Source organism: Mesitornis unicolor, unplaced genomic scaffold (assembly GCF_000695765.1).
Source record: "Mesitornis unicolor isolate BGI_N332 unplaced genomic scaffold, ASM69576v1 scaffold1640, whole genome shotgun sequence".
In the NCBI taxonomy this organism is placed as follows: Eukaryota; Metazoa; Chordata; class Aves; order Mesitornithiformes; family Mesitornithidae; genus Mesitornis; species Mesitornis unicolor.
The window spans coordinates 57,980-80,544 of NW_010157387.1; the positions used below are offsets into that span (position 1 = coordinate 57,980).

At 42.2% G+C, this 22,565-nt stretch overlaps 1 protein-coding gene across 1 annotated transcript in view; it reads left to right on the forward strand.

Moving 5' to 3' along the window:
- Nucleotides 1-22,565, forward strand: part of LOC104536996 (tomoregulin-2-like) — a gene marked incomplete at its 5' end in the record, with an annotated part of 53,732 nt that overhangs the window by 13,736 nt on the left and 17,431 nt on the right. The window contains 2 exons of the mRNA XM_010179759.1: nt 6,401-6,549; nt 7,701-7,760. Of these exons, the coding sequence (XP_010178061.1) occupies nt 6,401-6,549; nt 7,701-7,760 (209 nt within the window). The remainder of the gene's footprint in view (nt 1-6,400; nt 6,550-7,700; nt 7,761-22,565) is intronic.

Genomic DNA, 22,565 nt, shown 5'->3' on the forward strand with positions numbered 1-22,565 from the left:
TTAAATGGGCATTTAATGTCTTACTCGGAGGGGCAGGGGACTTGGAAAGGACCTCACTGCCATCCAACCAGAAATTTGAGATTCTGATCACTGTTTTCTAGTCAGAACAGAGGAAGATAAGAAATGTCTCTGGTGGAAATATCATAAATGTACAACAACCATGTTTTTATTTATAAACTGTTTTATGGCAAAGGGAGGGCTTTAGGCTTTTTTATGATGCAAAATGTTGTTGTTTATTCCTTGCTTCTTTTTAATTTTTGCCTGGAGAAAATATACAACATGTTTAAAATGATTGCAGAATGGAACATCACTTGCCCTGTAAAACAGTGCTCACTAAGACATGGTGGGATCTCACACTTGACCAAATTAGCATATGCGCTCAAATATCAGAGCTGTGACTAGTAAAAATAACACTAGATTTGCATTTTCACATTTTTAGCTCTCGCTTCCCTGTCTGTTTAGTTTTATGCCTTTTTTCTTGACTGACAATTCTCTTTGTGGCAGATTTATTGCTGTTCTGCTGTTTGGGCCCTGTAATCAACTAGACACTTGGCTGAAGACGTTAGTCATTTCATTAAGTACTTTTTTGCAGATATCTCAGACACAATTTTCTGTTGCTCTGGTTCCAAAAAGCAAATGACCCATGGCCAGCAAAGTCTGAATATGAATCTTTAATAAACAGAGGTAGTACCAACAATGCTCTCAGGTTTCCAGGCTGCAGAGGGCTAATTAAAAGATGTTGAATACGGAAGAGCTGCCATTGCCATCTCGCTCTGACAAAAATGTGCCTGCATCTGTTCCCAGCAAAACCGCTCTATCTGGTTTAATGTCCTTCCTTCCCATCAGAGCTATGTACAAAACTTCCTTGTGCTATGCACAGATATTGCATGGTAATTTTTTAAATTGTTTTCAGTAATACATTGCTGAAAACAAAGACTCAATAGTTGTCTTCGGAGTAAAGATAAAGCATGGAGTGGGGTTCTTTTTATCATCACTGTGTCACTAATAATTACACTTTATTAATAAACTAAGGAAATATAATTATAGCATTCCCCTACACTTCATGGGCAAAGAAGCATTCTCTCATTTTATTGAGACACTTCCGTAAAACACTGTTCCTCCCTCCAGGGACAGTCCTTCATAGCCATGAATACTCTCTTCAATGGATGCTCTCTGCAGACAAAGGTACTCTGTAGCCAGAAAATACTACCATATCTTATTTGCAGAAGAGTGGGGAGTTAGGAGCCTGTGCACTCACCAGTGTACTCACCCGTGCCTGGTTTATTGGCCCTATTAACTCTTACAGAGACTGATTCAACAGAAAGCCAAGTTGGCTGCTTCACCTTGGCCAAGCAGCCTGATGCAGCACATTGCCATTGCTGCTGGAACACAGACTTCTCTGAGGTCTGGACAGCCTTTTTTTCTTGGCCAAGATCTGTACAGGAAATAACTGCTGGTTTACTTCTGTGCTCTTCTTTCTTTCCCCTGAAAGGGGAGCAACATGTTACACAGGTGAAATAGTAGCAACCATTCCCAAAATGCACATGGGCTCCCTTGTGCTGTTTAGTATATTTATTGCAGTTACTGCCTTGATAGAAGCTCAAAGACTGAAGTGCAGTGACTTGCGCCCCACAAGTCAGCAGTGAGGCACAAGGAGGTACCTGTAAGCATCTCACCTGCCTCAGGCTTAGTTCAGCTCTGCCAGCCCTCCCATATGCATCCTTGGGGGCTTCTCCAGCATTTTAGCTGCAGAGCTGCACCTCTGTCTGCAGAGAACTTCCAGTTCTGCCTGGGCGCGATGTTCTTATCAGAGGGTCCAGCTGTGTCACCGAGCGATGCTGTAGGATGCACCTGGGGGAGTTAGTACAGCATCCCCCAAGGAGGTGCCTAGGGTTGCCCATTGAACAGCCTTTTTAGTTTGCTTTGATTTTTCTCCTTTCATGATCACCAAAATAAAGTGGATTGCTGGATGTTCAGCTTCTCAGAGATTTTCATCATATGAAATGAACTGGAATAAAATAAAGCATATAAAGGAAGTGGAATTCATCAGAGACTATCATAATGACCTGGAAGAATAGATATAAGAAAGTGAGCCTTGTTTAATGATTGTTTACAGTGACAGCCCAAATTTTAATCAATTAACATATGAGCCCATTACTTGAAAGATGCAATGGGCCTGTGGGGACAGCACTCAGTATTTCTTCCTCTCTCGGGGGAGCTCTGGGGTATTGGCTGACATCTTGGAAGCACTTCTTCCTCACAGATGCTTTTAAAGCTGCTTTTCTGACTGCAGAAGGCATAGTTAAACCTTGCACATGTATTTTGTCTATGCTCTTGGGTGCAGTTTCATCCTGTGACCCCCTAGGAGACCTCATTGACCTTCTCACAGCTTCTTGAGCCTGAGGAAAGCTCAGTCAGCCATTATATTGCCAAGCTTTCTTCAGTGCTACACTTACGATCGCAGAAACCAAATAGATTTATCGATATAACTATAATCAGAAGTCATAGCCAGGATGATAAAATGGTCACATGTTCGAATTACTTAAAATCAGAGGCATACTGAAGTGCCTTAGGGACCGTTCTGCTGCAGGCAGGCAGCGGGCCTGCCAGCCAGTCACATAGCAACAGGATGTGGGCTGCCAGCCCCATGCAGGCCGGGGAACCCAGGAGAAGCCCTGGGGCTGGTGTAGCCAACAACCAAAAGAGATGAGGCCACTCCTATTTTGTCACTTGTGAAAGAATGAGAAGGTGACAGGGCAGAACCTGGGTATGGCCAGGTTGCAGGTTGAGTGTAGGAGGGGAAGCACCAGCGCTGAGTGCTAGCTAGGAGCAAGACAGGATTTCTTGGCATGACAAGTGTTGGGGCAAAGCTTGCTTTAGGGTAGAGGATTTCTGTGTCCCACAGGATCTGAAGTCTTGAACACCATTAGGACTCCCACCTAATGTATGCACTGGGGTCCAAGCAGGGATGCCACAGTTTTGGTTCTGCTAGTTTAATAGGAGACCGTGCAACTTCTGCATTTTATAATGCTTCAAGAAGTGAAGGCACCTTTACGTATGGCTAAAGAATTTCATTCAATCAAATACATTAAGTGCTGCGCATTTTGTATTTATTACACCGCTGGTGGGTCCCACTTAAGGATGATACATACTCTGTGGCTGCATGTGCCTGGCCATGTATGTTTGGAGTAAATGTCCCACCTCTTTTTCTGTAATTTACTCTTCTGGACCTGGGGGCGCATGGTTAAAATGGCAAACTCTAGTTCCTCTAGTTTGAAAAAACATGTTTGAATATACCATCATTTTCCCTGATAAGATGAGCACTATAAATTAAACAGAGTCAGCAACCCAGGCACATTAATCTTCCTGATGCAATCCTACTCTAAGCATTTCCTGACATATATTTGATGTTGACTTAATTGTGCAGCCTTAAAGTACTATTTCGGTATGTAGGTACAAAAGCAGTAAGAAACTGCAGAGGCAAGCTAGAAGCTGTCCGTTGAAAACTGTGCAAGGGATGGATGATGCACAGATCCTTGCAGCGAGGAGATTGGGGTGACCAGTTTATTGTAGTCTTTTTTTCACTGCCCATATGGTCAGCCCTGAAAATCAGGCTTCACACAGGAGATCCCATAAGACTTGAACATGTAGTGTCATCCTGAGGTTGTCCCTCTCTGCTCTCCCTCACACACGAGCAATCTGGCATCAGCACAAGTAGTGTGTGGTTCGTGGTGCTTGTGTGGTGCATCCTCTTAGTGCAGTGTGCAGCTACAGAGATCTTGTTTCGAAGGAAAGGCTGGTTTGGCGGTTAAGATTTTAGAATGGAGTTGAGAAAAATCTTGTTTCTCTTCTCACTTTTACTAAAGGAGGTCAGAAAAGTAATTTTGGAACTTTGGTTTTTCGGAAGGTATCAAAAGATGCAAATAAATGCCTAATGGGCTCTGAAATGGTCTTTGAAATCAGTGGGAGATAGGTCTCTGAGATTTCAGAAATCCCACACAAAGTGTTTGCATGCATCTTTAAGCATCTAAACACCTTTAAAAATATGTCTCTTAAGTGCCAAAATGTGAGCATAGGTTCCTACATCCCCTAGGCATTTTTGAAATTGCATCCAAAGTTGCTTAGATTTCCCCTAAAGAGATCCCTTTTGTTTTAATTTTCTCATTGACTTAATTTTCTCTTGACTCAAGACATAATATATATTAACCTACACTCATTTTTTGTAGCAAAATGTAGAGAAGGGAAGCTGTTTCTGAGCAGTTTTATTACAAAAAAAGGAGCATATGGCTGATTGTGTCCCATCTGAAATGCAAATGGTGGAGCTACGTGGAAAGAATTACTATTACTTGAGCAGTAAATGTTTCCTAATGAAGTGAGTTTGGCTAAGGTGGGAAGTTGGAAACGACTGCGGGAAGAAATTATAACAGTTAATATTTCGGTGGAGCAAAACATTCTTATTCTGCTGATAAGGAGGTTCTTAGGAAATGGACTGGATTTTTTTTTTCCTTATATTCTGTATGTTCATCATTGTGGGGAAATTGTTACATAGGGAGCCAGACTCTTTTCTTCCACTAGTTATGAGATCACTGGTTGTGAAATCATGTAATTTCACTTGGAACTACAGCTTTTCACCTTTGGCCTCTTTTTGAGCTCAAGTGTTCTGTATTTTGTGAACGCCTGGGGAAAATAGACCTACCCAATATAAAGAAAGTCTAAAAGGAGATGAGTGCAGGTTCAACTGATTTTCACCACCCTGGGCATGTTTCGGAGGCTAGAGGACAAAGTGGGTGATGCAGAAATCTAAACCACGCTGGTTTAATTTCCTATGCTTCCTCTTTCCACCAAAGTTTTCCTCTTGCATATATCCTCTGCGCTTCCAGTGGTTGAAGGTGTCCAGATGTCTGCTGCCAATGGGAGGTGAACTGACTTTTAAACACTTTCTTAAATCAAACAGTGAGTCTAGAGGCTGACATTTCCATTACTTAACTTTCCAAGGGGAGAGCTGTGGAGCCAGCGCTGTGAGGTTCAGCACAGCCAGTGGGCTGGAGATAGAGCATCGGTCACATTACTTTGCCTTAAATGTCAGAAGGAGCCAGGAAGAGTTTAGACAGCAGCGTGTGCGCAATTACGTGCTCAGAAGAGCCGAAGCAGCTGTCAGGTTAGACCTCTGGCTTTGTCCCCAAGCAGGATCGCACTGGTGTTAACGCAAGCGTTGCTGAGGCTGAGCTGTCTGATACGTGGCACAGTCGGGGGACAGAAGATTAGCATGCCTTTCCCTTGCCGATGCCCAAGGATGTCTGACATCTCTAATAGTAATGAAATAGGAGAAACCTAAAGAAAAAAGGCTGCAGCCTGCTGTTGGTGAAATTAGTTAGGCTCCTTCATCTTCTGAGCAATGGTGAGGCTTGCTGGGGTCAGGATGTGTCCATGTTAGCTTGTTAGTTCAGATCCAGACCTCAAGTGAATCCACTGCTGTGTTTCTCGTTGAGGTCTCAGGACAGCCCAGGAGCTCATGAGCTGGGTTGTTGTGGCTCTGGAGATGCTCCTAAGTTCCCCAAGGACAGGGCCACTGCTGCCCTGCCCGTGCTTGCCCACGTTCTACTGTCTGCCATGGGATCCTTCGCCCCACAAAGAGCACATTGCAAAGTCAAGAGTGGGCACTGACCTTCCTGGGTAAGGCTTTTTTGGTTGCTGAGTGATTCAAATGCTTCAGAAAGTGCTTGTACACAAAGTCTCTCCTAAAAACAGCATTCTTCTGGTTTTAATGCTGAGTTAGACCCACTGCATCCAGGAGCCAAGGGAGATCCCACCGCCCCTGAGCACAGAGCCGAGTACAGTCGCATCAGTATTGGCAGTCTCAGTCTTGGCAGGTGGTTTTATCCCAGTAGGATGGGATGAGGCTTCAATATCACATCTTTTTTTTATGTACAGAGTGTCTATAGGTGCTGTAATTACTATCACAATTAAATCATAAATCAATATAAACCCACATTTTTACAGTACTACATATGATGGGCAGTACCTCAACAAAGGTGAATTTTGTGGCTTCTTTAATTGCAAGAGGGCACAGCAGCTTGAATTATCTACATATCGGCTTGGGTGTTCTTTGGTTTACAAGAAATTACTAGTGGTAATGCTGTGGCATAGTTTTCTGTGTTTAACTCTCTTTTTTTATCTTTCATTTTCTTTGCTTTTCTTCTCTGTATCTCTTCCTTCTCCCCACATTTCATTTCCATCCAGAAATACAAATGACCTCTTGACAGAACTTTCCACTTTCATTCTGTTGATTTCCATTGTGCAGTCAGGAAAATACAAACACTTATTTCTGAGCTGTATTTATGATGTCATGAATAAACTTTCTCATATTAGCCTCTTATTTTTTTTCTTTCTTTATCTTCAGGTGTGTGTGCAACATTGACTGTTCTCAAACCAGCTTCAATCCTCTTTGTGCTTCCGATGGGAAATCTTATGATAATGCATGTCAAATCAAAGAGGCATCATGCCAGAAACAGGAGAAAATTGAAGTCATGTCTTTGGGTCGATGTCAAGGTAACTCTCATAACAAAACTCATTTCAAAGAATGCTTTCAATTTTCGTTCGGGGGGGGAAAGGGGGGGAGAAGCAGGGCTGGCTTCTTATTTGGCACTTCTCACATTTCCATTAGACTCTTGCAATTTGTATTGTAGAACGCAGGCTGCAGCAGGGGGCAGATGCCAAGAGAAGAGCGAGAGGTGATGCACGTAACCCTTCCCACACCCTGCCCACAGTGGCTGGGGACTGTCCAGTCCTGCACCGCTGTCAAAATCGGGCACCTGGATTTTTCCCAGAGCAGCTTGCCCTCCAAGCAGGAGTCAGGGCAGGACAGCCCCTCAGACATATTTTGCCACCCAGAATAGATTCTCTGTTGCTCTCTTAACTGGAGCAGCACAAAGCAATCTCAGGAGACCAAAGGCGTGCTCCCAAACACAGTCCTGGTGCTTGTTTCTCATGTGACCTGCGCTGGGCCCACAAGATGCCAAAGGTGCCTGGAAAGGAAATTTTACCAATAGCAGCTCAGGACTCTCTGTGTTTCTCCATGAGTGCCGTGCTTCTCTGTGCCCAGCTCATGGGCTACTACATCACCTGTAGCCCTTGAGTTGACTTTAAAAAGTCTATTTTGTTCTAAAATAAAAATGAAGAAAATTTGCCTTTAAATAGCTCCTGTAAATAAAGCGTTTGCTGAGGCTCAGACTCTTAATAGCTTTTTCCCCTTTAGCTTCTGACCTATAAATCCTGAGTACATCTACTTACAAGGTGGTACTATACTGGTGTGTTAAACATATTCTAGTTTATTCCTATCTTTTTAAAGTTAACCACCCTACGTGGCAGTTCATTTCAGGGTACATATTAAAACTCCCCGATTACTTCAAGTAAAGCAGAAATGACAGCTCCTGCTTCATACTGATATATTTACCCCAGCTGCAATCTGTTATCACATATTGTTAGAAAAAAATGTGCTTTCTTAATGGAAGATGTTTCACATTTCATTCCAAAAAGCCAGATCCTGCTGTTTTCACCTGGCAGACCCAAGGGAGCCTTGCAGTCAGCAATGATGCTGTGCACGCAAGTGAAGCTAGGTTTGCCTGGGCACTGGCAGCTGGGGCACAGTCTGTAACAAGTACAGGCTCCCTGAGCAATTCAACGTATTTCTTTCCACACAGATAATACTACAACAACTACAAAATCGGAAGATGGGCATTACGCAAGAACAGATTATGCAGGTACGGTTCCTATTCTGTGAGAATCACAATTTGCAGGAACTGTGTCTCTTTTCTCCTTCATTTGCTAAGGTGAGGTCTCCTCATCTTCTGGTCTTGTTTTCTTGGTTTCCTTTAAGAAAACACTGTCTTTGCATTACTCTTTCTTTTGCTAGAACTCTCTTTCTTCTTAATAAATGGACTTCTTGCATTTTTGTCAATGTGCCAATTTTGTCAAAATTCTGGCCATTATAACCTGTTATGACAATGGAAATACATACTGTAAACTATTTGCCAGAACTAGCAGACGTTATTGAAAATTATTGAATCAGTGCACTAGATTATGCATTTTTTGGTCACAATATAATGGTTTAAGAAAGTGAAAATCCAGAGCATAGCATAGCTGTGATACCATGAAACGTTGCCATAATAGATAATATTACCTGTTGGTGTTTATGAAGTTAATAAGGTTCTTAATTTTTTTAAGTGATAAATGGTTTTAATTTATTTAGAAGCTGCAATAAAATATAATGGCTGAATACCCTTCCATAGTGTTTGAAATTAAAAACATGTAAATACTAGTCAGGTTTGGGAGACGTATTTTATACCCTTTGCCTGGGAGGTTTGATTTAGAAATTGAAAGTGGGTGTGCGTGTGCATGTGCATGCAAATATTCACAGCTTGCACTGAGAATTCAAGCCTTTGGGAGGGTATTGTGAAAATGAGTCAGGTGATGCAGTCTTTGCTTAACGTTGTGATGTTTTTGTGTTTTTAAAGTATTTAGAAAGAGTAGGTGCAGATTGCTGGGTTTACCTGAGAAGCTTGCTGCATGACTTAGGTGAAATCCAGCTGATGGCTTCACAGGTCTTAACATTTCTTACCGGGAGAGTCCTGTGACAGTAGTTAATTCAGGTGGTCATCTCTTGTGAGGGCCCGTTGTGCATGATGTCCCTGCGTTAATAGGGTACCCAGCCATTAGCAATGATTGTTCTGTTCCTGCTTAAAAATGGTTCATGATGTTTAAAACATAGAGCTATGAATAAATGATGTCTCAGTGAGGCAGTGGAGTGCTAGGTGTTGGGGGTGGCTGCAGCACAAAGCAGAAAGGGTAGAAATCTCTATGGAAAGTAAATGCTGGGATTAATTTCCAAAATATCAAAGGTGAGCCATGGTCCAGGTATTTTCTACTGCCAAGGAGCCCTGCCATGGGTGAAGAGAGAGTCATGCAAAGAGAGAAAAGTCTTCAGTCTCTTTCCTCCAAACCCTTGATTATTCTCAGCTTTTTTTCTGGGAGGCAGCAGTCAATTTTCTGAAAAGGCTGGAAGGGCTGGGGTTATATCCTGTGATGGGCAGGAGATACAGCCAAGTAGACCAAAAGTATTTATTTTAACTTAGAAATAAGGGCAAGTAATTTTGTTGTGTTAAATCCTTCATCTTCCTTGCTGGAGAACTGAGGAGCACACAAGCATCCCCAAGCCAAGATGAAGGCTTAGAGTCCCTTTTTAAGTGTTGTGCAACTTGTCCTACTCTGCTGCTGTCTAGTGGTTTGACTTCAGGATGTCATTGACCCACATCACCTGGAGAGGAGACAGCACATTTCAGCATGAAGCAACTCAGTTGTAACAAGAAGGGAGGAAAGGCAGGTTGAGGGTTAGGGAAGAGGAGATCACAGTGATGACAAGAGAAAGCCAAGTCATAGGTCATGGAGGAAGAGGTGCAAAGAGGGCATCTTCAGTGCAAGTGGGCAGGAGAAAGAGAACAGCTCTTGCTTAGGAGAGAGATTATATTTTAGCCCACGCTTAAGAGGGGAGATGGTGAGTAGAAGACAATTGATTGCAGCAAAACATTTGCATGGGTTGGGAGTCAAGCAGGGAACACAAAAGGAAACTGGATTACTGGTCAGGGAGGAGGGCAGAACTATGGCACAGAGGAGTGTGGTCTGTAGTAGAGATGGTCTCTGAGAGACGAGAGGTGAGGAGTATGGGAACAGATGTTCCAGCAAGAGATGACAGGGGCCTGTGGAGAGAATACAGGGCACCTCACTCCCCTAGAGCCGTGGGAGAGATGGAGACATCCTGAATGAGTAGTGATATCCAGTAAGTACCTTTTTGGCACAGAGACACACCATCATTGCACCTTAGCAAGCAGCTTCTCAAGGCTTCTGGTATGGCTCAGGCCCCAATGGGCTTCTCAAGGGCAGCGACTGTGTCCCCTGAGTGTGTTTCATCAGGTACTACCCATTGATTTAACCTGAACCACTTCGCTTGCACCAGCTGATGTCTTCTTTCTGTGCACCTAACTATTATTCATGCTTAAATTTTTCATTTTTACATATGGTGATAGCATGTAGAGTGAAAGTTGCAAGTTCATGCAGGGCAATCCACATGCCTCCAGTGTCCCCAGATGTTTGTACTATAACCCTTCCAGAAGACCCTAGAGGAAAGCGACTGCTGTGTCAAAAACCTGTAACAACTCCAACCTTTCATAAATAGCTGGTGAACAGGAAGACAGCAGTATAAAGCTGAGGCTCAGTGAACATTCAGGCTTCAGTGTTTGCCAGGCAGGAAGCTCCATGCTGTCCTCATGTTCATTCAAGTGCAGAAACATTTGATGATGGCTATTATAGGCATGTGGTATGTGCTACTTTTTGCCACCTTCCTATCTCCTGAGAAGAAAATGCTGCCCTGACCGTGGGGAGCTTTGTGTGAAAAAGCAGCAGTTCCTCAGCCATCGTGCCTCTGAAGCAAATTCCCTGAGCCTGAGCCTTTCCAGAGAATACCTTTGTTCTCTACCATTTAATGGCATTAAAAATCTCCAAGACCATGAGCACTTCACACTTTTAACAACATTGACTCGTATGGACTGACTTTCCCAGCGGAGAAAATAGCAGTGGGCATAACTGATGTTGTCACTTATGCTAATACAGCAGTACCAAATGCTCTTTGCAGAGACTGTGGTAGCTGAGTGGTGTGGGTTTTTCCATAAACACCCCAGCATGCTCAATGTGGGATCCCAGGAAGGCAGCAGCTTTGTGAACAACCACAAATCCCAACACCCAGCTGATTTTTTTCATATTGAACTATTAAAACCGTCTGTTCAACCAGTGTCTTTGCTCCTTCCTGTTCTTTCAAGCCTGTTCATACTTGCAAATAATGCACAAATCTTTCAGTTTGCAAAACCGAGAGTACTCGTTCCTTTGGAGCATAAATCTTTGCATTAAGTTTGCATCGCCTTGGTTTTTTAACGGCTCTTACTTTACGCAGGCAAGATTTACTCTAGCATCAGAAATGCCTGACTGATGTCACAGACACCCGAAAAGCAGTGTCCCCTTTCTCAGCAAAGCCAGTGCAAGGGGAGTGTCCACCTCTCCAGCTTCACCAGTCCACTCTTGCCATGGCTGCGTGTGCAACACATGTCAGCACAGCATCCGTACGCATGTGTGTTTGTGCCACTCTGTGGAATTCTGGCCTCTCATTTTTCTGAAATCCCAAAGTATTTATTAGACTTGGGGAGATTTTCACTCTTCTCAACAAATGGCAGATTGTTGACATTGATCAAGTTTGTGAAATAAGATTAAGTTTTATTCAGTAAATGAACTGGTAGGATTTTTCCCTCAAATCCAGTAGAAATATACTTTATCTTTCAATCTCCATGAAAGAACATTTTAAATTTTTTTAGGTGTAATGTATGTTTTGGAATGTAATGTCTGAGCTGAAAGTCCCATGATTTATGATTTCTTGAATTTCCCCATTATATACATAAAGAAGTTGGCTGTTTCAGTGGAATTTTTGCATTCAGAGTCAGGGCAATCAAGGAGTTTTCATCTTGTTTATTCGTTTGCCTATTTATTTTTTATTCTTCAATCCCTATATTCCCTTTTTAAGATCTGGATATTAGCAATTATCCCCCTAACTGATTTTATCATTTCTCACTATCAAATTACAGAGGTTTTTTTCAAAACATTTTGAGCACTTGAAAGAGTAAGTCAGTGTAGATGAGCCATATTTCAATGTTATATATTCATGAAAATTGTCAGCAAAAACATTGACAAATTTGATAGACCTATTCAATAATATCATCTTCCAGGCCAGACAAACTTCCCTATATCAGCATTGATTAGATCAAGTCTCAGCAGCCAAACACCAGCAGCACAGCGAAGCTGATGGAAAGAAGGCATTTTCAGCCCTGATAGTCTTCTTTGGTGAAAAATTACGCATCTGCATATGGTCAGTTTGAGTCATATTTTTGGCTTCCTCAACAGTGGTGAACTCTCCCATGGCAGCTGCCTCAGGAGATGCCTTCTGCAGTCTTTGCTAGACCAGGGAGACTCTTGTAGTCAGGGCCATGGCCCTCTTGCTGATGACGTTGCTGTGGCTGGGAAACGCTAATAAACACAAAAAGCTGTGTGACTGCTCATGGCTGCTCCATTCCCTGCTCTCCCCCCTGGTTTCCCATGGTATTTCCAATCTACACAACAGGCTTGGATCTTTTTCAGACCACGTTCTGGCACTACCGGAGGTGCTCGAGCGAGTAATCCGGCAGATGGCTGTGTTGCCCAAGCAAACTGAATGCTCCACCAAAAAGGGCAAAATCCATCTGTGTCATCACATCATCTTCCTTTGGCTGGGCCAGGGCCATGGGCTGAAGGCCACGGGAGTCATCGCAGATTCCCCACTCCAAAGATAAAGAAGAGTCTTGAACTCTTCAAAGAAACTCTTCAAAAGTCCAAGAGTCTTGGAGTCGAAAATAAATACAGCATAATATTTATGTTTGAGAAAAGAAAAACTATCCTAAAACTTTACTAAAACCCACCACTCTGCATTGTTAACTTCTAATCACTTTGAAAGGGATAACAAGCCGTGCCTATCAAAGACAATGTGGAGAACTGGCAGCAGTGCACTGACCTAGCATATGTGAGAAACACTGTGGCGTGATGCATCCCTTTCTTTACAGGCTCAATACAGACCCCGCCGAATTCAGTCACAGTCATCTTCATTGTCTGTAACAGGCCTGGAGAGCAGCCAGGAATCAGAACAGCAGCATGGGATTACTATAGAGAGTGACTGGTTTTAATTTTTTTTCCCTAGGAATAAAATATGAGAAATTCAGACTAGATTCCTTCTACAGATGATAATGTTTTCAGAGTAGGTTGAGGTTTGAGTGTAAACCACTTGACATTGTCCCTTTCAATTAAATTTTGTGTCTACTACCATGTCAGCCATTTCCTAAACTGGTAGAGAATAATAAAGCCCCAGAGCTTAGCTATGGGATAGAAACTATCATGCAGTTTTGCTCTGCCTTTGTATACCAGGCTTTCCTTTCTTCTTAATGGAATTAGCCAGTGAGACATAGAGCTGAGCACTGTGCATCCATCACAGCTAGAGAGAAACCATTTCCATCTGCAGCTTTGTAAAAACGCTGGGGAAATTGCATCCTTGCATATGCAGATTTGCTTGGCTTTTCATTCTGCAGACTCCAAGTCAGAGGTTGTCAAAATAAACAAATAGATTATCTAGGAAGTGTTCCTGCTTTTCCATCAAATCACTTAAAAATTGGAAAAAACCACGTTTTAATATTTTCACAGCCATGTGGCAACACGAATGCTGCCTTGCTGCAGCCTACTTCTACACGCGTACTCGCAGGCACACACACTCCTGGCATTCAGGAGTACAAGAATAATACAAACGCTACATTTCTTAAAAAATGTGAAGCCGTTAAATGTTGCTGCAATTATTAGTTGGATTTACAAGTGCAAGGTTTTCTGAAAATATACGTAAGTTTTATCCACAGTGAAAGTCTACAAAAGGTGGCAGATGAGGCCTACAAGACAAAGGGATAAAAAAGAGTGTAGATTGTATTACAGGCTGTACAATTTAGGCTTTTTTGGCCTGTGAGTAGAGGAAAGCAGTGAGGGTGTCTCCCTCTGGGAGATGTGACTATATTATGCCCCACATGCCTGAGTGTCCTTTAAGATGTCTGTTCATTCAGAAACGTAAATGTCTATGAATAGCTAAAGTCTGGGACGCATAAACTCAAGACGATGTAAGAACAGAGCCAATCTCCACTTAGAAAATAATTTCATAATAAAGGCAGGTGGAGAAGGCATTTCTGTCTTGTTTTGCCTATATAATCCAAGTACTGCTGACAGAAAAGCTTTCAAAAAGCAGAACAGAGGAAATGTGTAGTTCATTGTGTGGAGCCTGCAGGTTTCTGAAATCGGGCTCAGATTTACCATCACGGAAAGTGGTATAGCATTCATTCAGGATTAATAACTGTGTGTAGCTTAGTTTAATTTATGGAATGAACTGTTTTATAAGAAAACTAGTTTATAACACAGTTATTCCTATTCTGGAGTTCTTCTGAGTGATTTTCAAAGGCAAGAGAGAGATCACCATGTTTTGATAGCACAGTGTTCTCCAGCCCTTCTGCTACCTTGCAGCTCCTCCACTGTTGTTGATAGCCAGAAGAAAATTTTAAAAGTAGAGACAGAGACCAGTTGGTAGGTTAATAGATCTTCCTGTCAGCTACCTCTGAACTGAAGTCTGAGTAGCCAGAAGTGTAAACCTCAGCTACACACTTGGCCCCCAAACCTTCACTTGCCCTGGGTGCTTTTTTGAATGAAAAATTGCAGCTCCTTCTTTTTGTAATTTAGGTCCTGGTTTTCAAAAGGTGGAGTGCAGAAAGTCTCACTTCAGTATTTTTCTGTGTCATCAGGAGGGCCGGATGCTTTCTAAAATATGGAAAACCAGGGCATTAATGCAATTCTCTAACAGTGGATGCTGCAGCGTAGGCTACCCTAAATGTTTTTCTTGTATAGAACGTCTTTAGATCCTGCTAGTCTAGTTTTAGTCTTACCAAAATCTATGTAATTGTGTTTTGGAAGAGGAGATGCACGCACTGAGGCAGAGGTCACATAGGAGCGTCACAAACAAGTCCTATGCCAGGAAGGAAGCTGCAGCACTCGGGAGTGCTGCACCATGTGATTTAATAGCACTTACTCCTAACAGTCTTTTCCTGAGGAGCATGCAAAATGAAAACAGGCTTATGGAGATTTTAAAAACAAGCAATAGGGAGAGAGAAATATTGCTCATTTAATCTGCCAGCCTCAAGAGAATACCTCACTTTTTATGAGAGTTCTCCTTTAACTTTGAATTGAATATGCTAAGCTTGGTAAAATGTGCCTTGTTTTTTTGGATTTCTGTGGTTTTATAATGAGAGAAATTGTTCACTTTCATTACTTACGATTTCCCACTGTCATGCTCATGGAACCTGTAATTGTTAGCATTAAAACTTAAATTAGGTCTCAGGTGAATGCTAGACATCTCTTTACCTGGACAGATGTAGCTCAAGGAAAAAGAGCATTTCCATTTCTGCCTTTTCAGCTTAGCCCTTAATTTAGTTGCTAATGAATGTGAATTAAATGTTGCAGAATTTGTTTGTGCTTTCTTCCCATAATAAACAAATACAGAAATGTTGTGAGTGAACATTATAAAAAAGCTGTTTGATTTGCACAGAAGCTCAGGAGCCTGAAAATTCAGTATGTCCAGGCTAAGAATCTGATCTGTAGGAAATAAACAGGAAAAGCAAGTACCGACGTGTAACACTGATACTGGCACGAGCAGCCTAAAAAATACAAAATCAGAACAGGCTATTTTACTGTTGTCAGCATCCCTGAACTATTTAAGTCCTGGAAATTACTTCAGGTGTAAAGCTTTGTCAAGATTTGGGGTGAGGGTGGAGTTTGTAATGCAAGTACCTTTTTCCATCTGGGGTTTTCATCAGAACTGTGCAAAATTCATAAAGCTTGCTCCAAACATTGGCTCCCACTTCTTCTGCTTCCCCAAGACTGTGTACCTTGCTGGTTGTTTTTTCCCTTACACTATAATGTAACATTTTGTTCTTTTAAAGGTTATGGATAAAAACAGAAATCATATGTGCAATAGAGATGAGCAGACCTGAGTTCACGTAGGCGTTCTTACAGATTCTTCCGTTTGTGTCCCGGTCCATAAACACATCGTGTATCATTTACATATGTTTTGTCTTATTTGGAGCAGAGAAATCCATCTTCCTGAGCAAATGTGAGCCTTTCAGTACTCGCTGATCTTTTTGTCCCCCTCTCAGTATCTGTGTTTTGATCAGAGGAATGAATAAGCTCAAAGGGAAGTAGAGCTTGCAGGAAAAAAAACACTTCCCTGCTTACACATAAAAATGTGATCCCTAAAACTCAACACAATTTCAAATGTGCCTGATTTCTCAATTTATCTTTAACCAGATACCTTCTTTTTTAAGTAGGACCTCTAATGGTAAGGGATACCCCAAACAAATGAATGTAGGAAGGGACCCTCAGAAAAATGCTGCTATGGTTTGCAGTCATGCGAGCTGTTGTGCTCTGGTTAAACCACTCCCAGAATTTGTTTTTCCTAACCTTTGTTTTCAGAGGTTCATGGAAATGAAGATCCAGTAACACTATCTACAACCAGTGTTCAGCTGCCTTCCTTGAGTGTACAGAATATGGACCATAATACTTGGCCCTGCAGAGCACGTGGGTTCTGTCATTGTGAAAGGATTTACAGTTACCAAAAAAAGGTCACTTTATATCTTACTAAATCGTATTTTGGCACCTAGTTAGTACTGTATCCTTGTCACTTTTTAGATTAGATACCTCAGACTTGTAGGCCCCTCCTTTGAGATATACCAGCATTAAATAAGAGGGCTCTGTATTAACTCCATGCAGGAGTCGTCTGTTACGGTTTGTAACTCCTAGCACTTCATCCACATGTCAAGAAGATGGTAGATACCCAACATCTTTGCCCTTTTGACATCTTGGTGAAGGCATTTCCTTCTTGATAGCATCTTCTTTCACTTGTCAACCTCCCCTGCCTCTCCTATGAGAAAGGAAAGTTAAAGAAGTATTTGAGAGAAGACTCTGCCAGTCTTCCCCAAGGAATAGGCTGGGAAAATTAATCCTGTTGTCTGGATCTGAGGAGGAATTTTGCTTGCCCTTCATTCCACCCTTCCTCTGGGCTCCAGACACTTTGATTAGCTCAAGGGTTGCCCTTGAAGGATGCTGTTTGAGATGGTGCACAGGAGCTGTTTGCCATCCATGACACTAGTTGGAATTAGTTAGTGGATATTAAGGAGTACCACAGTGTATTTTTATGCCTAACAGCTCTATTTTAGGCCTGGTTTCTGCAAATCTGCTGTTAGGAATTCCTGAGCTTTCCCAAGGATTTGAGAGTTAAAGTTATAATGAGATGCTAGAATATCCTTTTTCAGGAAACATCAACATTTAAATATTTGTGTTTGATCTAGTCTGAAAGGTAAAAAAAAATATTTTGAAATATTCATAGAACTGAATTTCTTCAGAATTTTGTTTCATGGGATGTTTTGGCATTCTTTATGAAATGTTCGATATCAAAATATCATGAGATGAAAGCATATGACAGTTGCAGTAAATAAGTTGTATCATAAGGGAAGTTGCTACTTAGAACTGACTGAAACATCATATTTTCTAGAAGGAGTATCATGTCAAATTACAATACAAACACAAGATAATTTGATCACTTAGACACGTGAAATAGTAACCTGAGCCTTAAGGTAACAAAGGCTTTCACCTAGACTCAGGAAGTATAAATTCATCTGGTAGAATGAGAAGGAATACAGTTGGGGAAGAAAAGAAGGAGCTGGTGTATTTATTTTTAATAGACCTTCAGAATTAAACTACATGGAGACAAGTAGCAATTTTTGCCTAGTTTAATAGATTGGAGTAAAGAAAATAAAGGCAGACAAATGTCTTGCTGCATCATTTTCACTTTGCTGGTGATTCCACTTCTTTTCATTGAATACACCTCTAAAACCTGAGTCTTGCACTGATTGTTCGAGCAATGCAACCTCCTTGTTCTTTCTGTATTTCCTAACATGTAGTGTATGAGACACTGAAACAACTAGTGACAGAAATTTGTTACTTAACAAAAATGGAAGCGGTTTGTAGGCTGTGGGAGATGCAGCATTTTGAGTATCAGCGATACCATCTCCACTGCTTCTTTCCATAGAAGTATTTCTCTCCATTGAGGAGAAACCCAACTGGCTGCCAAGCCAAGCGGAAGCGCTCTTAAAAACTCAGGTTTGAAATGAGGCATTTACCTGCTCAGCAAGGTGACTTCTTACACACTTGGGCTGTCATTTTCCCATGTACCCACAAGCTTTAAGTTAGCGTGAAACTCTCTTCCTGTAAATACAACAGCTGTAAACAAAATGTGCTGTAACAGAACCAGTGTTATCAGCCGTGAATTGAAATGCACGTCTTTGCCCACTGCTGCTCTCACCAGCTTTAGCTGTTTTAGACAGCATTACATAATGGCAAAATATTTTTCAGGAGGGAAAAAAAAAAATTAAAATCCTCCCTATGGTTTTAATCCCCCTCTTTTATTTTGTCTGTGGTTTAAAGCTGTGTCCGATGTACATCAAAACCACCCCCTCACCAGGGTATTTCATTTACAATTTCATTTAATAATGGAAGTGTACTTCCATCTAGCTAGGATGGGAAAGGATTAAATATAAAATACTGCTCTAAAATCAAGTGGCAGAACTCTAGCCTGCCTCTGTGCTCTGCAAATGAAGTAGCCATGGAAGGGCTTGTTATTAGTCTATAATATCAAAACTGATAAACTATTAGTGTTTTGTCAGGCATAATATATGCTAAACATTTTCCTCTGCAGATTGCCTCAACAAGAACTGTGTCTGTTTTTAGACACATCTGGCACTGCGGATTTTTTTCCATCCTGCATTTCAGTGATTTAAAGGGCCTTGGCTGGGCAGAAGGATGTCAGCTGTTTGGTTTAAAATACTGTCATAAGAATGAATAAGATTTAAAGAGGCAGTAGGAAAAATTCTGGCCTCACTGAAGGTAGTGGCAGAATGGCCATTGAGTTTAATGGCTTTGTGATTTCTCTGTATGGTTTTTTCATCCATTTTTGTTCTTAGTAAATTTTCCATTTCCCAGGGAATTGCCCTTTCTTTTCCATTCAGCTTCTCCGACTTTGAATATTAGCTCTAGGAGTGAGCACTGAGATAAAATACCAAACCCTCTATTTACACAAATGACATCTCTACAGCTCACTTCTGTGGCACTTCTGTAAGACAACAATAATGGGTGCGTATAAAAATAGTAAATGCAGGCATTTGGTTATAAAAAAGATACTCTTTTTCTGGCTGTGCTTCCAAATGGGCTGTGTGATGAGTGACGGATTCAGGACCTCTGTGGTGCAGAGAAGCTATTCTGCTCTTTATGGAAAGAAATCGCGGGGCAAGCGCTGTGCTCACATTATGCCTTGTCACACCAGAAGGGTCTGAAGATGAGAGTTTGATGGGGGATGGACATCACAAGGCAATCAGAGCCTATCTGCAGTGGACTTAATTCGGAAGGCAGAGTCTGAGCTGGGTCCATGGAGAAGTCACTTCAAGGACATTGAGCTTCTGGGAGTTTGCAGCCATCAGGCAAGGAGAGGTGATGGCTCTGTAACAGTGTCTTCAGTGCGACGTGCACCCTGGAGGGTGTCTTTCAGCTCCTGAGACTACTGATAGGCACAAAGAATGTTCTGCAGTACTGGGTGCTCTCTCCACATCTCTGAGACCAGTTACTGCCTGATAGACCTTTGCATTTCAGTAATAGACAAAAAGCTTAAATTTGTACTATGAGATTGGACCTTTTTCTTGCAAAACCAAGAACATGCAGAGCTTTGTCCTGTCATTGCACGGTTTCATGACAGATGGGAAACTAAGTGTATCTTTCGTAAATGAGATGAAAGAATATAGCAGGTTTTGCTGCAGTGCCATTTTATATTGCTTTACCATTTTCCCCAATACTTCAAATTGGGATTAGTAAGGGATGTCTTTCCAGGTTCAGGCACAGGAAAGGAAACATACTGAACTCCTGATTACCGAGTAGGAATTTCTAATGCATAGTCTGCTAAAAACTGATCCTCTGAGCAGCCACAACAGGTTTTTAACAATAGAACTGGGCAGATACAGAAAGTAAAGCTGCAGACTGTGTGGACCCATTACCATCACAGCTCTACAGTGCAGCACTCAGAGAAGACAGGAGAAAAAAACACAAACTGAGCAGGAATCATCCCTCAGCAAGTGTAGTGTTTTGCTTTGTACAGAAGAGAGATCACGGTTTTGCAGCATGCCAATAAAATGTATTTACTCTTCTGAATAACCCGAATAAAAGCAGTGAAAAGCATGGCTGAAACCATGCTTTTAGTCAAGAACAGACATACTTCTGAGTAGCCACAGGCCATTCAAGGTCATGTTCTGGCAACTAAAATAACTAAGATTTGTACCAGGGATTTGCCAGGCACATGATTTGGGAAGCACTCAAAATACCATATATAGGACTTACATACTTTTATTTCCGTCTCCTATTTTTTTACACACACTTCCCCCAAATTCTGCAGCTCTTTCTTCAGATTCCTGGATGAATTCTCTCAGGCAGCATGTTTTTACAAGCACAGATGCTACCCTGGAAAATAAGAAAGAAGGGAAGAGAGCCAAATGAGTGTCATACTCCAACTTGGCAGCACCTTAATGACATGCGCCCCAAAAAAAAAGAAATAAAAAAAAAAAGACTGCTTTTAGCAATCAAAACTGAATATAAAATTAGTGCAAAACCAGGGCTGTGAAACCTTCAGGTTGTCAGAAGGACCGAAGGAAATGCCTTGTGGCCAAAATTACGTCCCTGACCTACTTGTCCGTGCTGTCACATACCTGAGTAACCTTTCCATCTCCATGCCTCCCGTCAAACCTCTCTGACAGTTTTGCCATTCATACTTGCTTTCAGCTGTAATTTTTTGAGTTTCTTTGAAGTGTGCAACGAAGAAGTAAATTCTCATAATGTTGTGCTGGCAGGCCTAAAAATAAGTCGGATACCTTTTCAACTACTTCTTGCCATCCATTGATCTTCACAGAAAACAGTGCATTCAGACCCAGAGTTCCTGGTGGAAATTAGGGGACAGCCTGGTAATTGGATTAGGGTGCACTTTTATTTAGCAACAGTTTCTCAAAGTGAAGCTCCTGTTTTGTTTCATTGATTGCCTGACCGATCTTTCTGCCAGTAAAAGCCACTCGCATAGCTGAGAAGACAGGGAGTGGATTGATGGCAAATGCAGCTTCATTTTACATAAGGTGTGTGTGTTCCTCTGAATATAGTCAGGTACATACAGATGATAAGTGCATCCCCATACAAACATGAAAATGCACTTTCTTAATCCACAGTTAAATTGCTTAAAAGCAATTTTTATCAATGTAGTCCTTAAAAACTGGAAGAGGCACCAGTTGCATCAATACTAAAATTCCTGCCAGCCACCTGTGCAGGTGCCGAGGAGAGAATAACTTCAGGAGACTGGAACTGCATGGATAAATGTGAGACCTTTGGAGTGTACGTTGTCGTAGGGATTGGAGGGGGCAAGGAAAAAACTGAGTTTGGCTTCCACATTTCCAGAGATGGTTTGGAAATCCTAAATTAAATATACAGGGTGTGCCTGCAGAAACACACCAGGCTTGATAATGTATGGAACACAAGTGAGCCTCACAGCAATTGCAAGGCCATAACAGGGCCCTACGATGCCCTGTTTTACCACTCCTCCAGAACAAATCTGCACCAAAATTGTTGTTTATAACTCTTACCCAATCTATCATTTTCTTCCGTCAGAACCATGCTGCATGTTTTATGCCATTGTGTTAATGAAATAAGCCCTTAGACGGTTTAACTCCTGTGTAGTTCTTCAGAGCCGTATGGCAGTCACAGCCTGCCCCAGTGTGAGCCACGTGCCAGCCACCACGCAGAGTTCTACCAGACACTGAGGTCACTTGCACCCCATTTCTCCCATTCCATCATCCCCACCGAGGAAGAGGTACATCCTAGGTGGGCAGAGCTGAACTGGCAACCAGAATCCCCTTTTTTCTGTACGGGCACCGAAAGTGCAGCCCTCCCCAGGTCCCCTGCCCGCACAGCCACAGCTGGGAGATGGGAGACATCATCAGTCATGAGGCTGTTCCCCAGAGCAGTGCCAGCAAAATGATCTTGCTCCCTTCACACATCAATATTCTTGACACCCATCTTAAAACTTAGGTCATGCGTATCCATCTACTCTTGGAGAAGTGTCAGAAGGGTACAAATATCTCTTCACTATTTTTAGGGCTGTATCAGAAGTATTTATCAGCTTTCTGGCACCTCATCCCATTTGTCATATTTGATGCTATCTAGCAGTCGGCTTGGGAGGAGGATGAAGTCCTTTAAAAATGCAGTGGTAGATGGGTGAAACTCCATAAGCTAAGACTGCAGTGGTGATTAAAGCTGAGTCCTGGGGGTTGTTGTACCTGTTGTCACAGTGGGGAAGCGCCTGTCCCTGCCCCCCAACAGCAAGTGGAACCCGGGCTCGAGGGGGTGGCTCATCTTCACCTCAGCATTTGCCCACCCACAAGGCAGCAGGGATGTGGAGGAGGTCTGCTTGCAGCTGTGGAGCAGGGCTGAGCCATAAGTGAGGGGCACAGGTGATGTCTGGTGACTCTGCCACCTACTCTGCATGCTATCAGCACTCCCACACTGCCTTGTGATGCTGTAAGACTGCTTCCTTCAGCTTACACCCTTGGCTGCGCATTCCAGCACAAACGTGTACGAGAATGGGACTCAATCTGTGTATTATACATAATTCATACTAACGCTAGGTGGTACGTGAGAGGTGTTAGGATTCTTGTTTTTCCATGTATATGTTGCCAATGGGAAGCTCTTCCAGCTCCTCCATAACACATACCTCGAGGCCTGACATC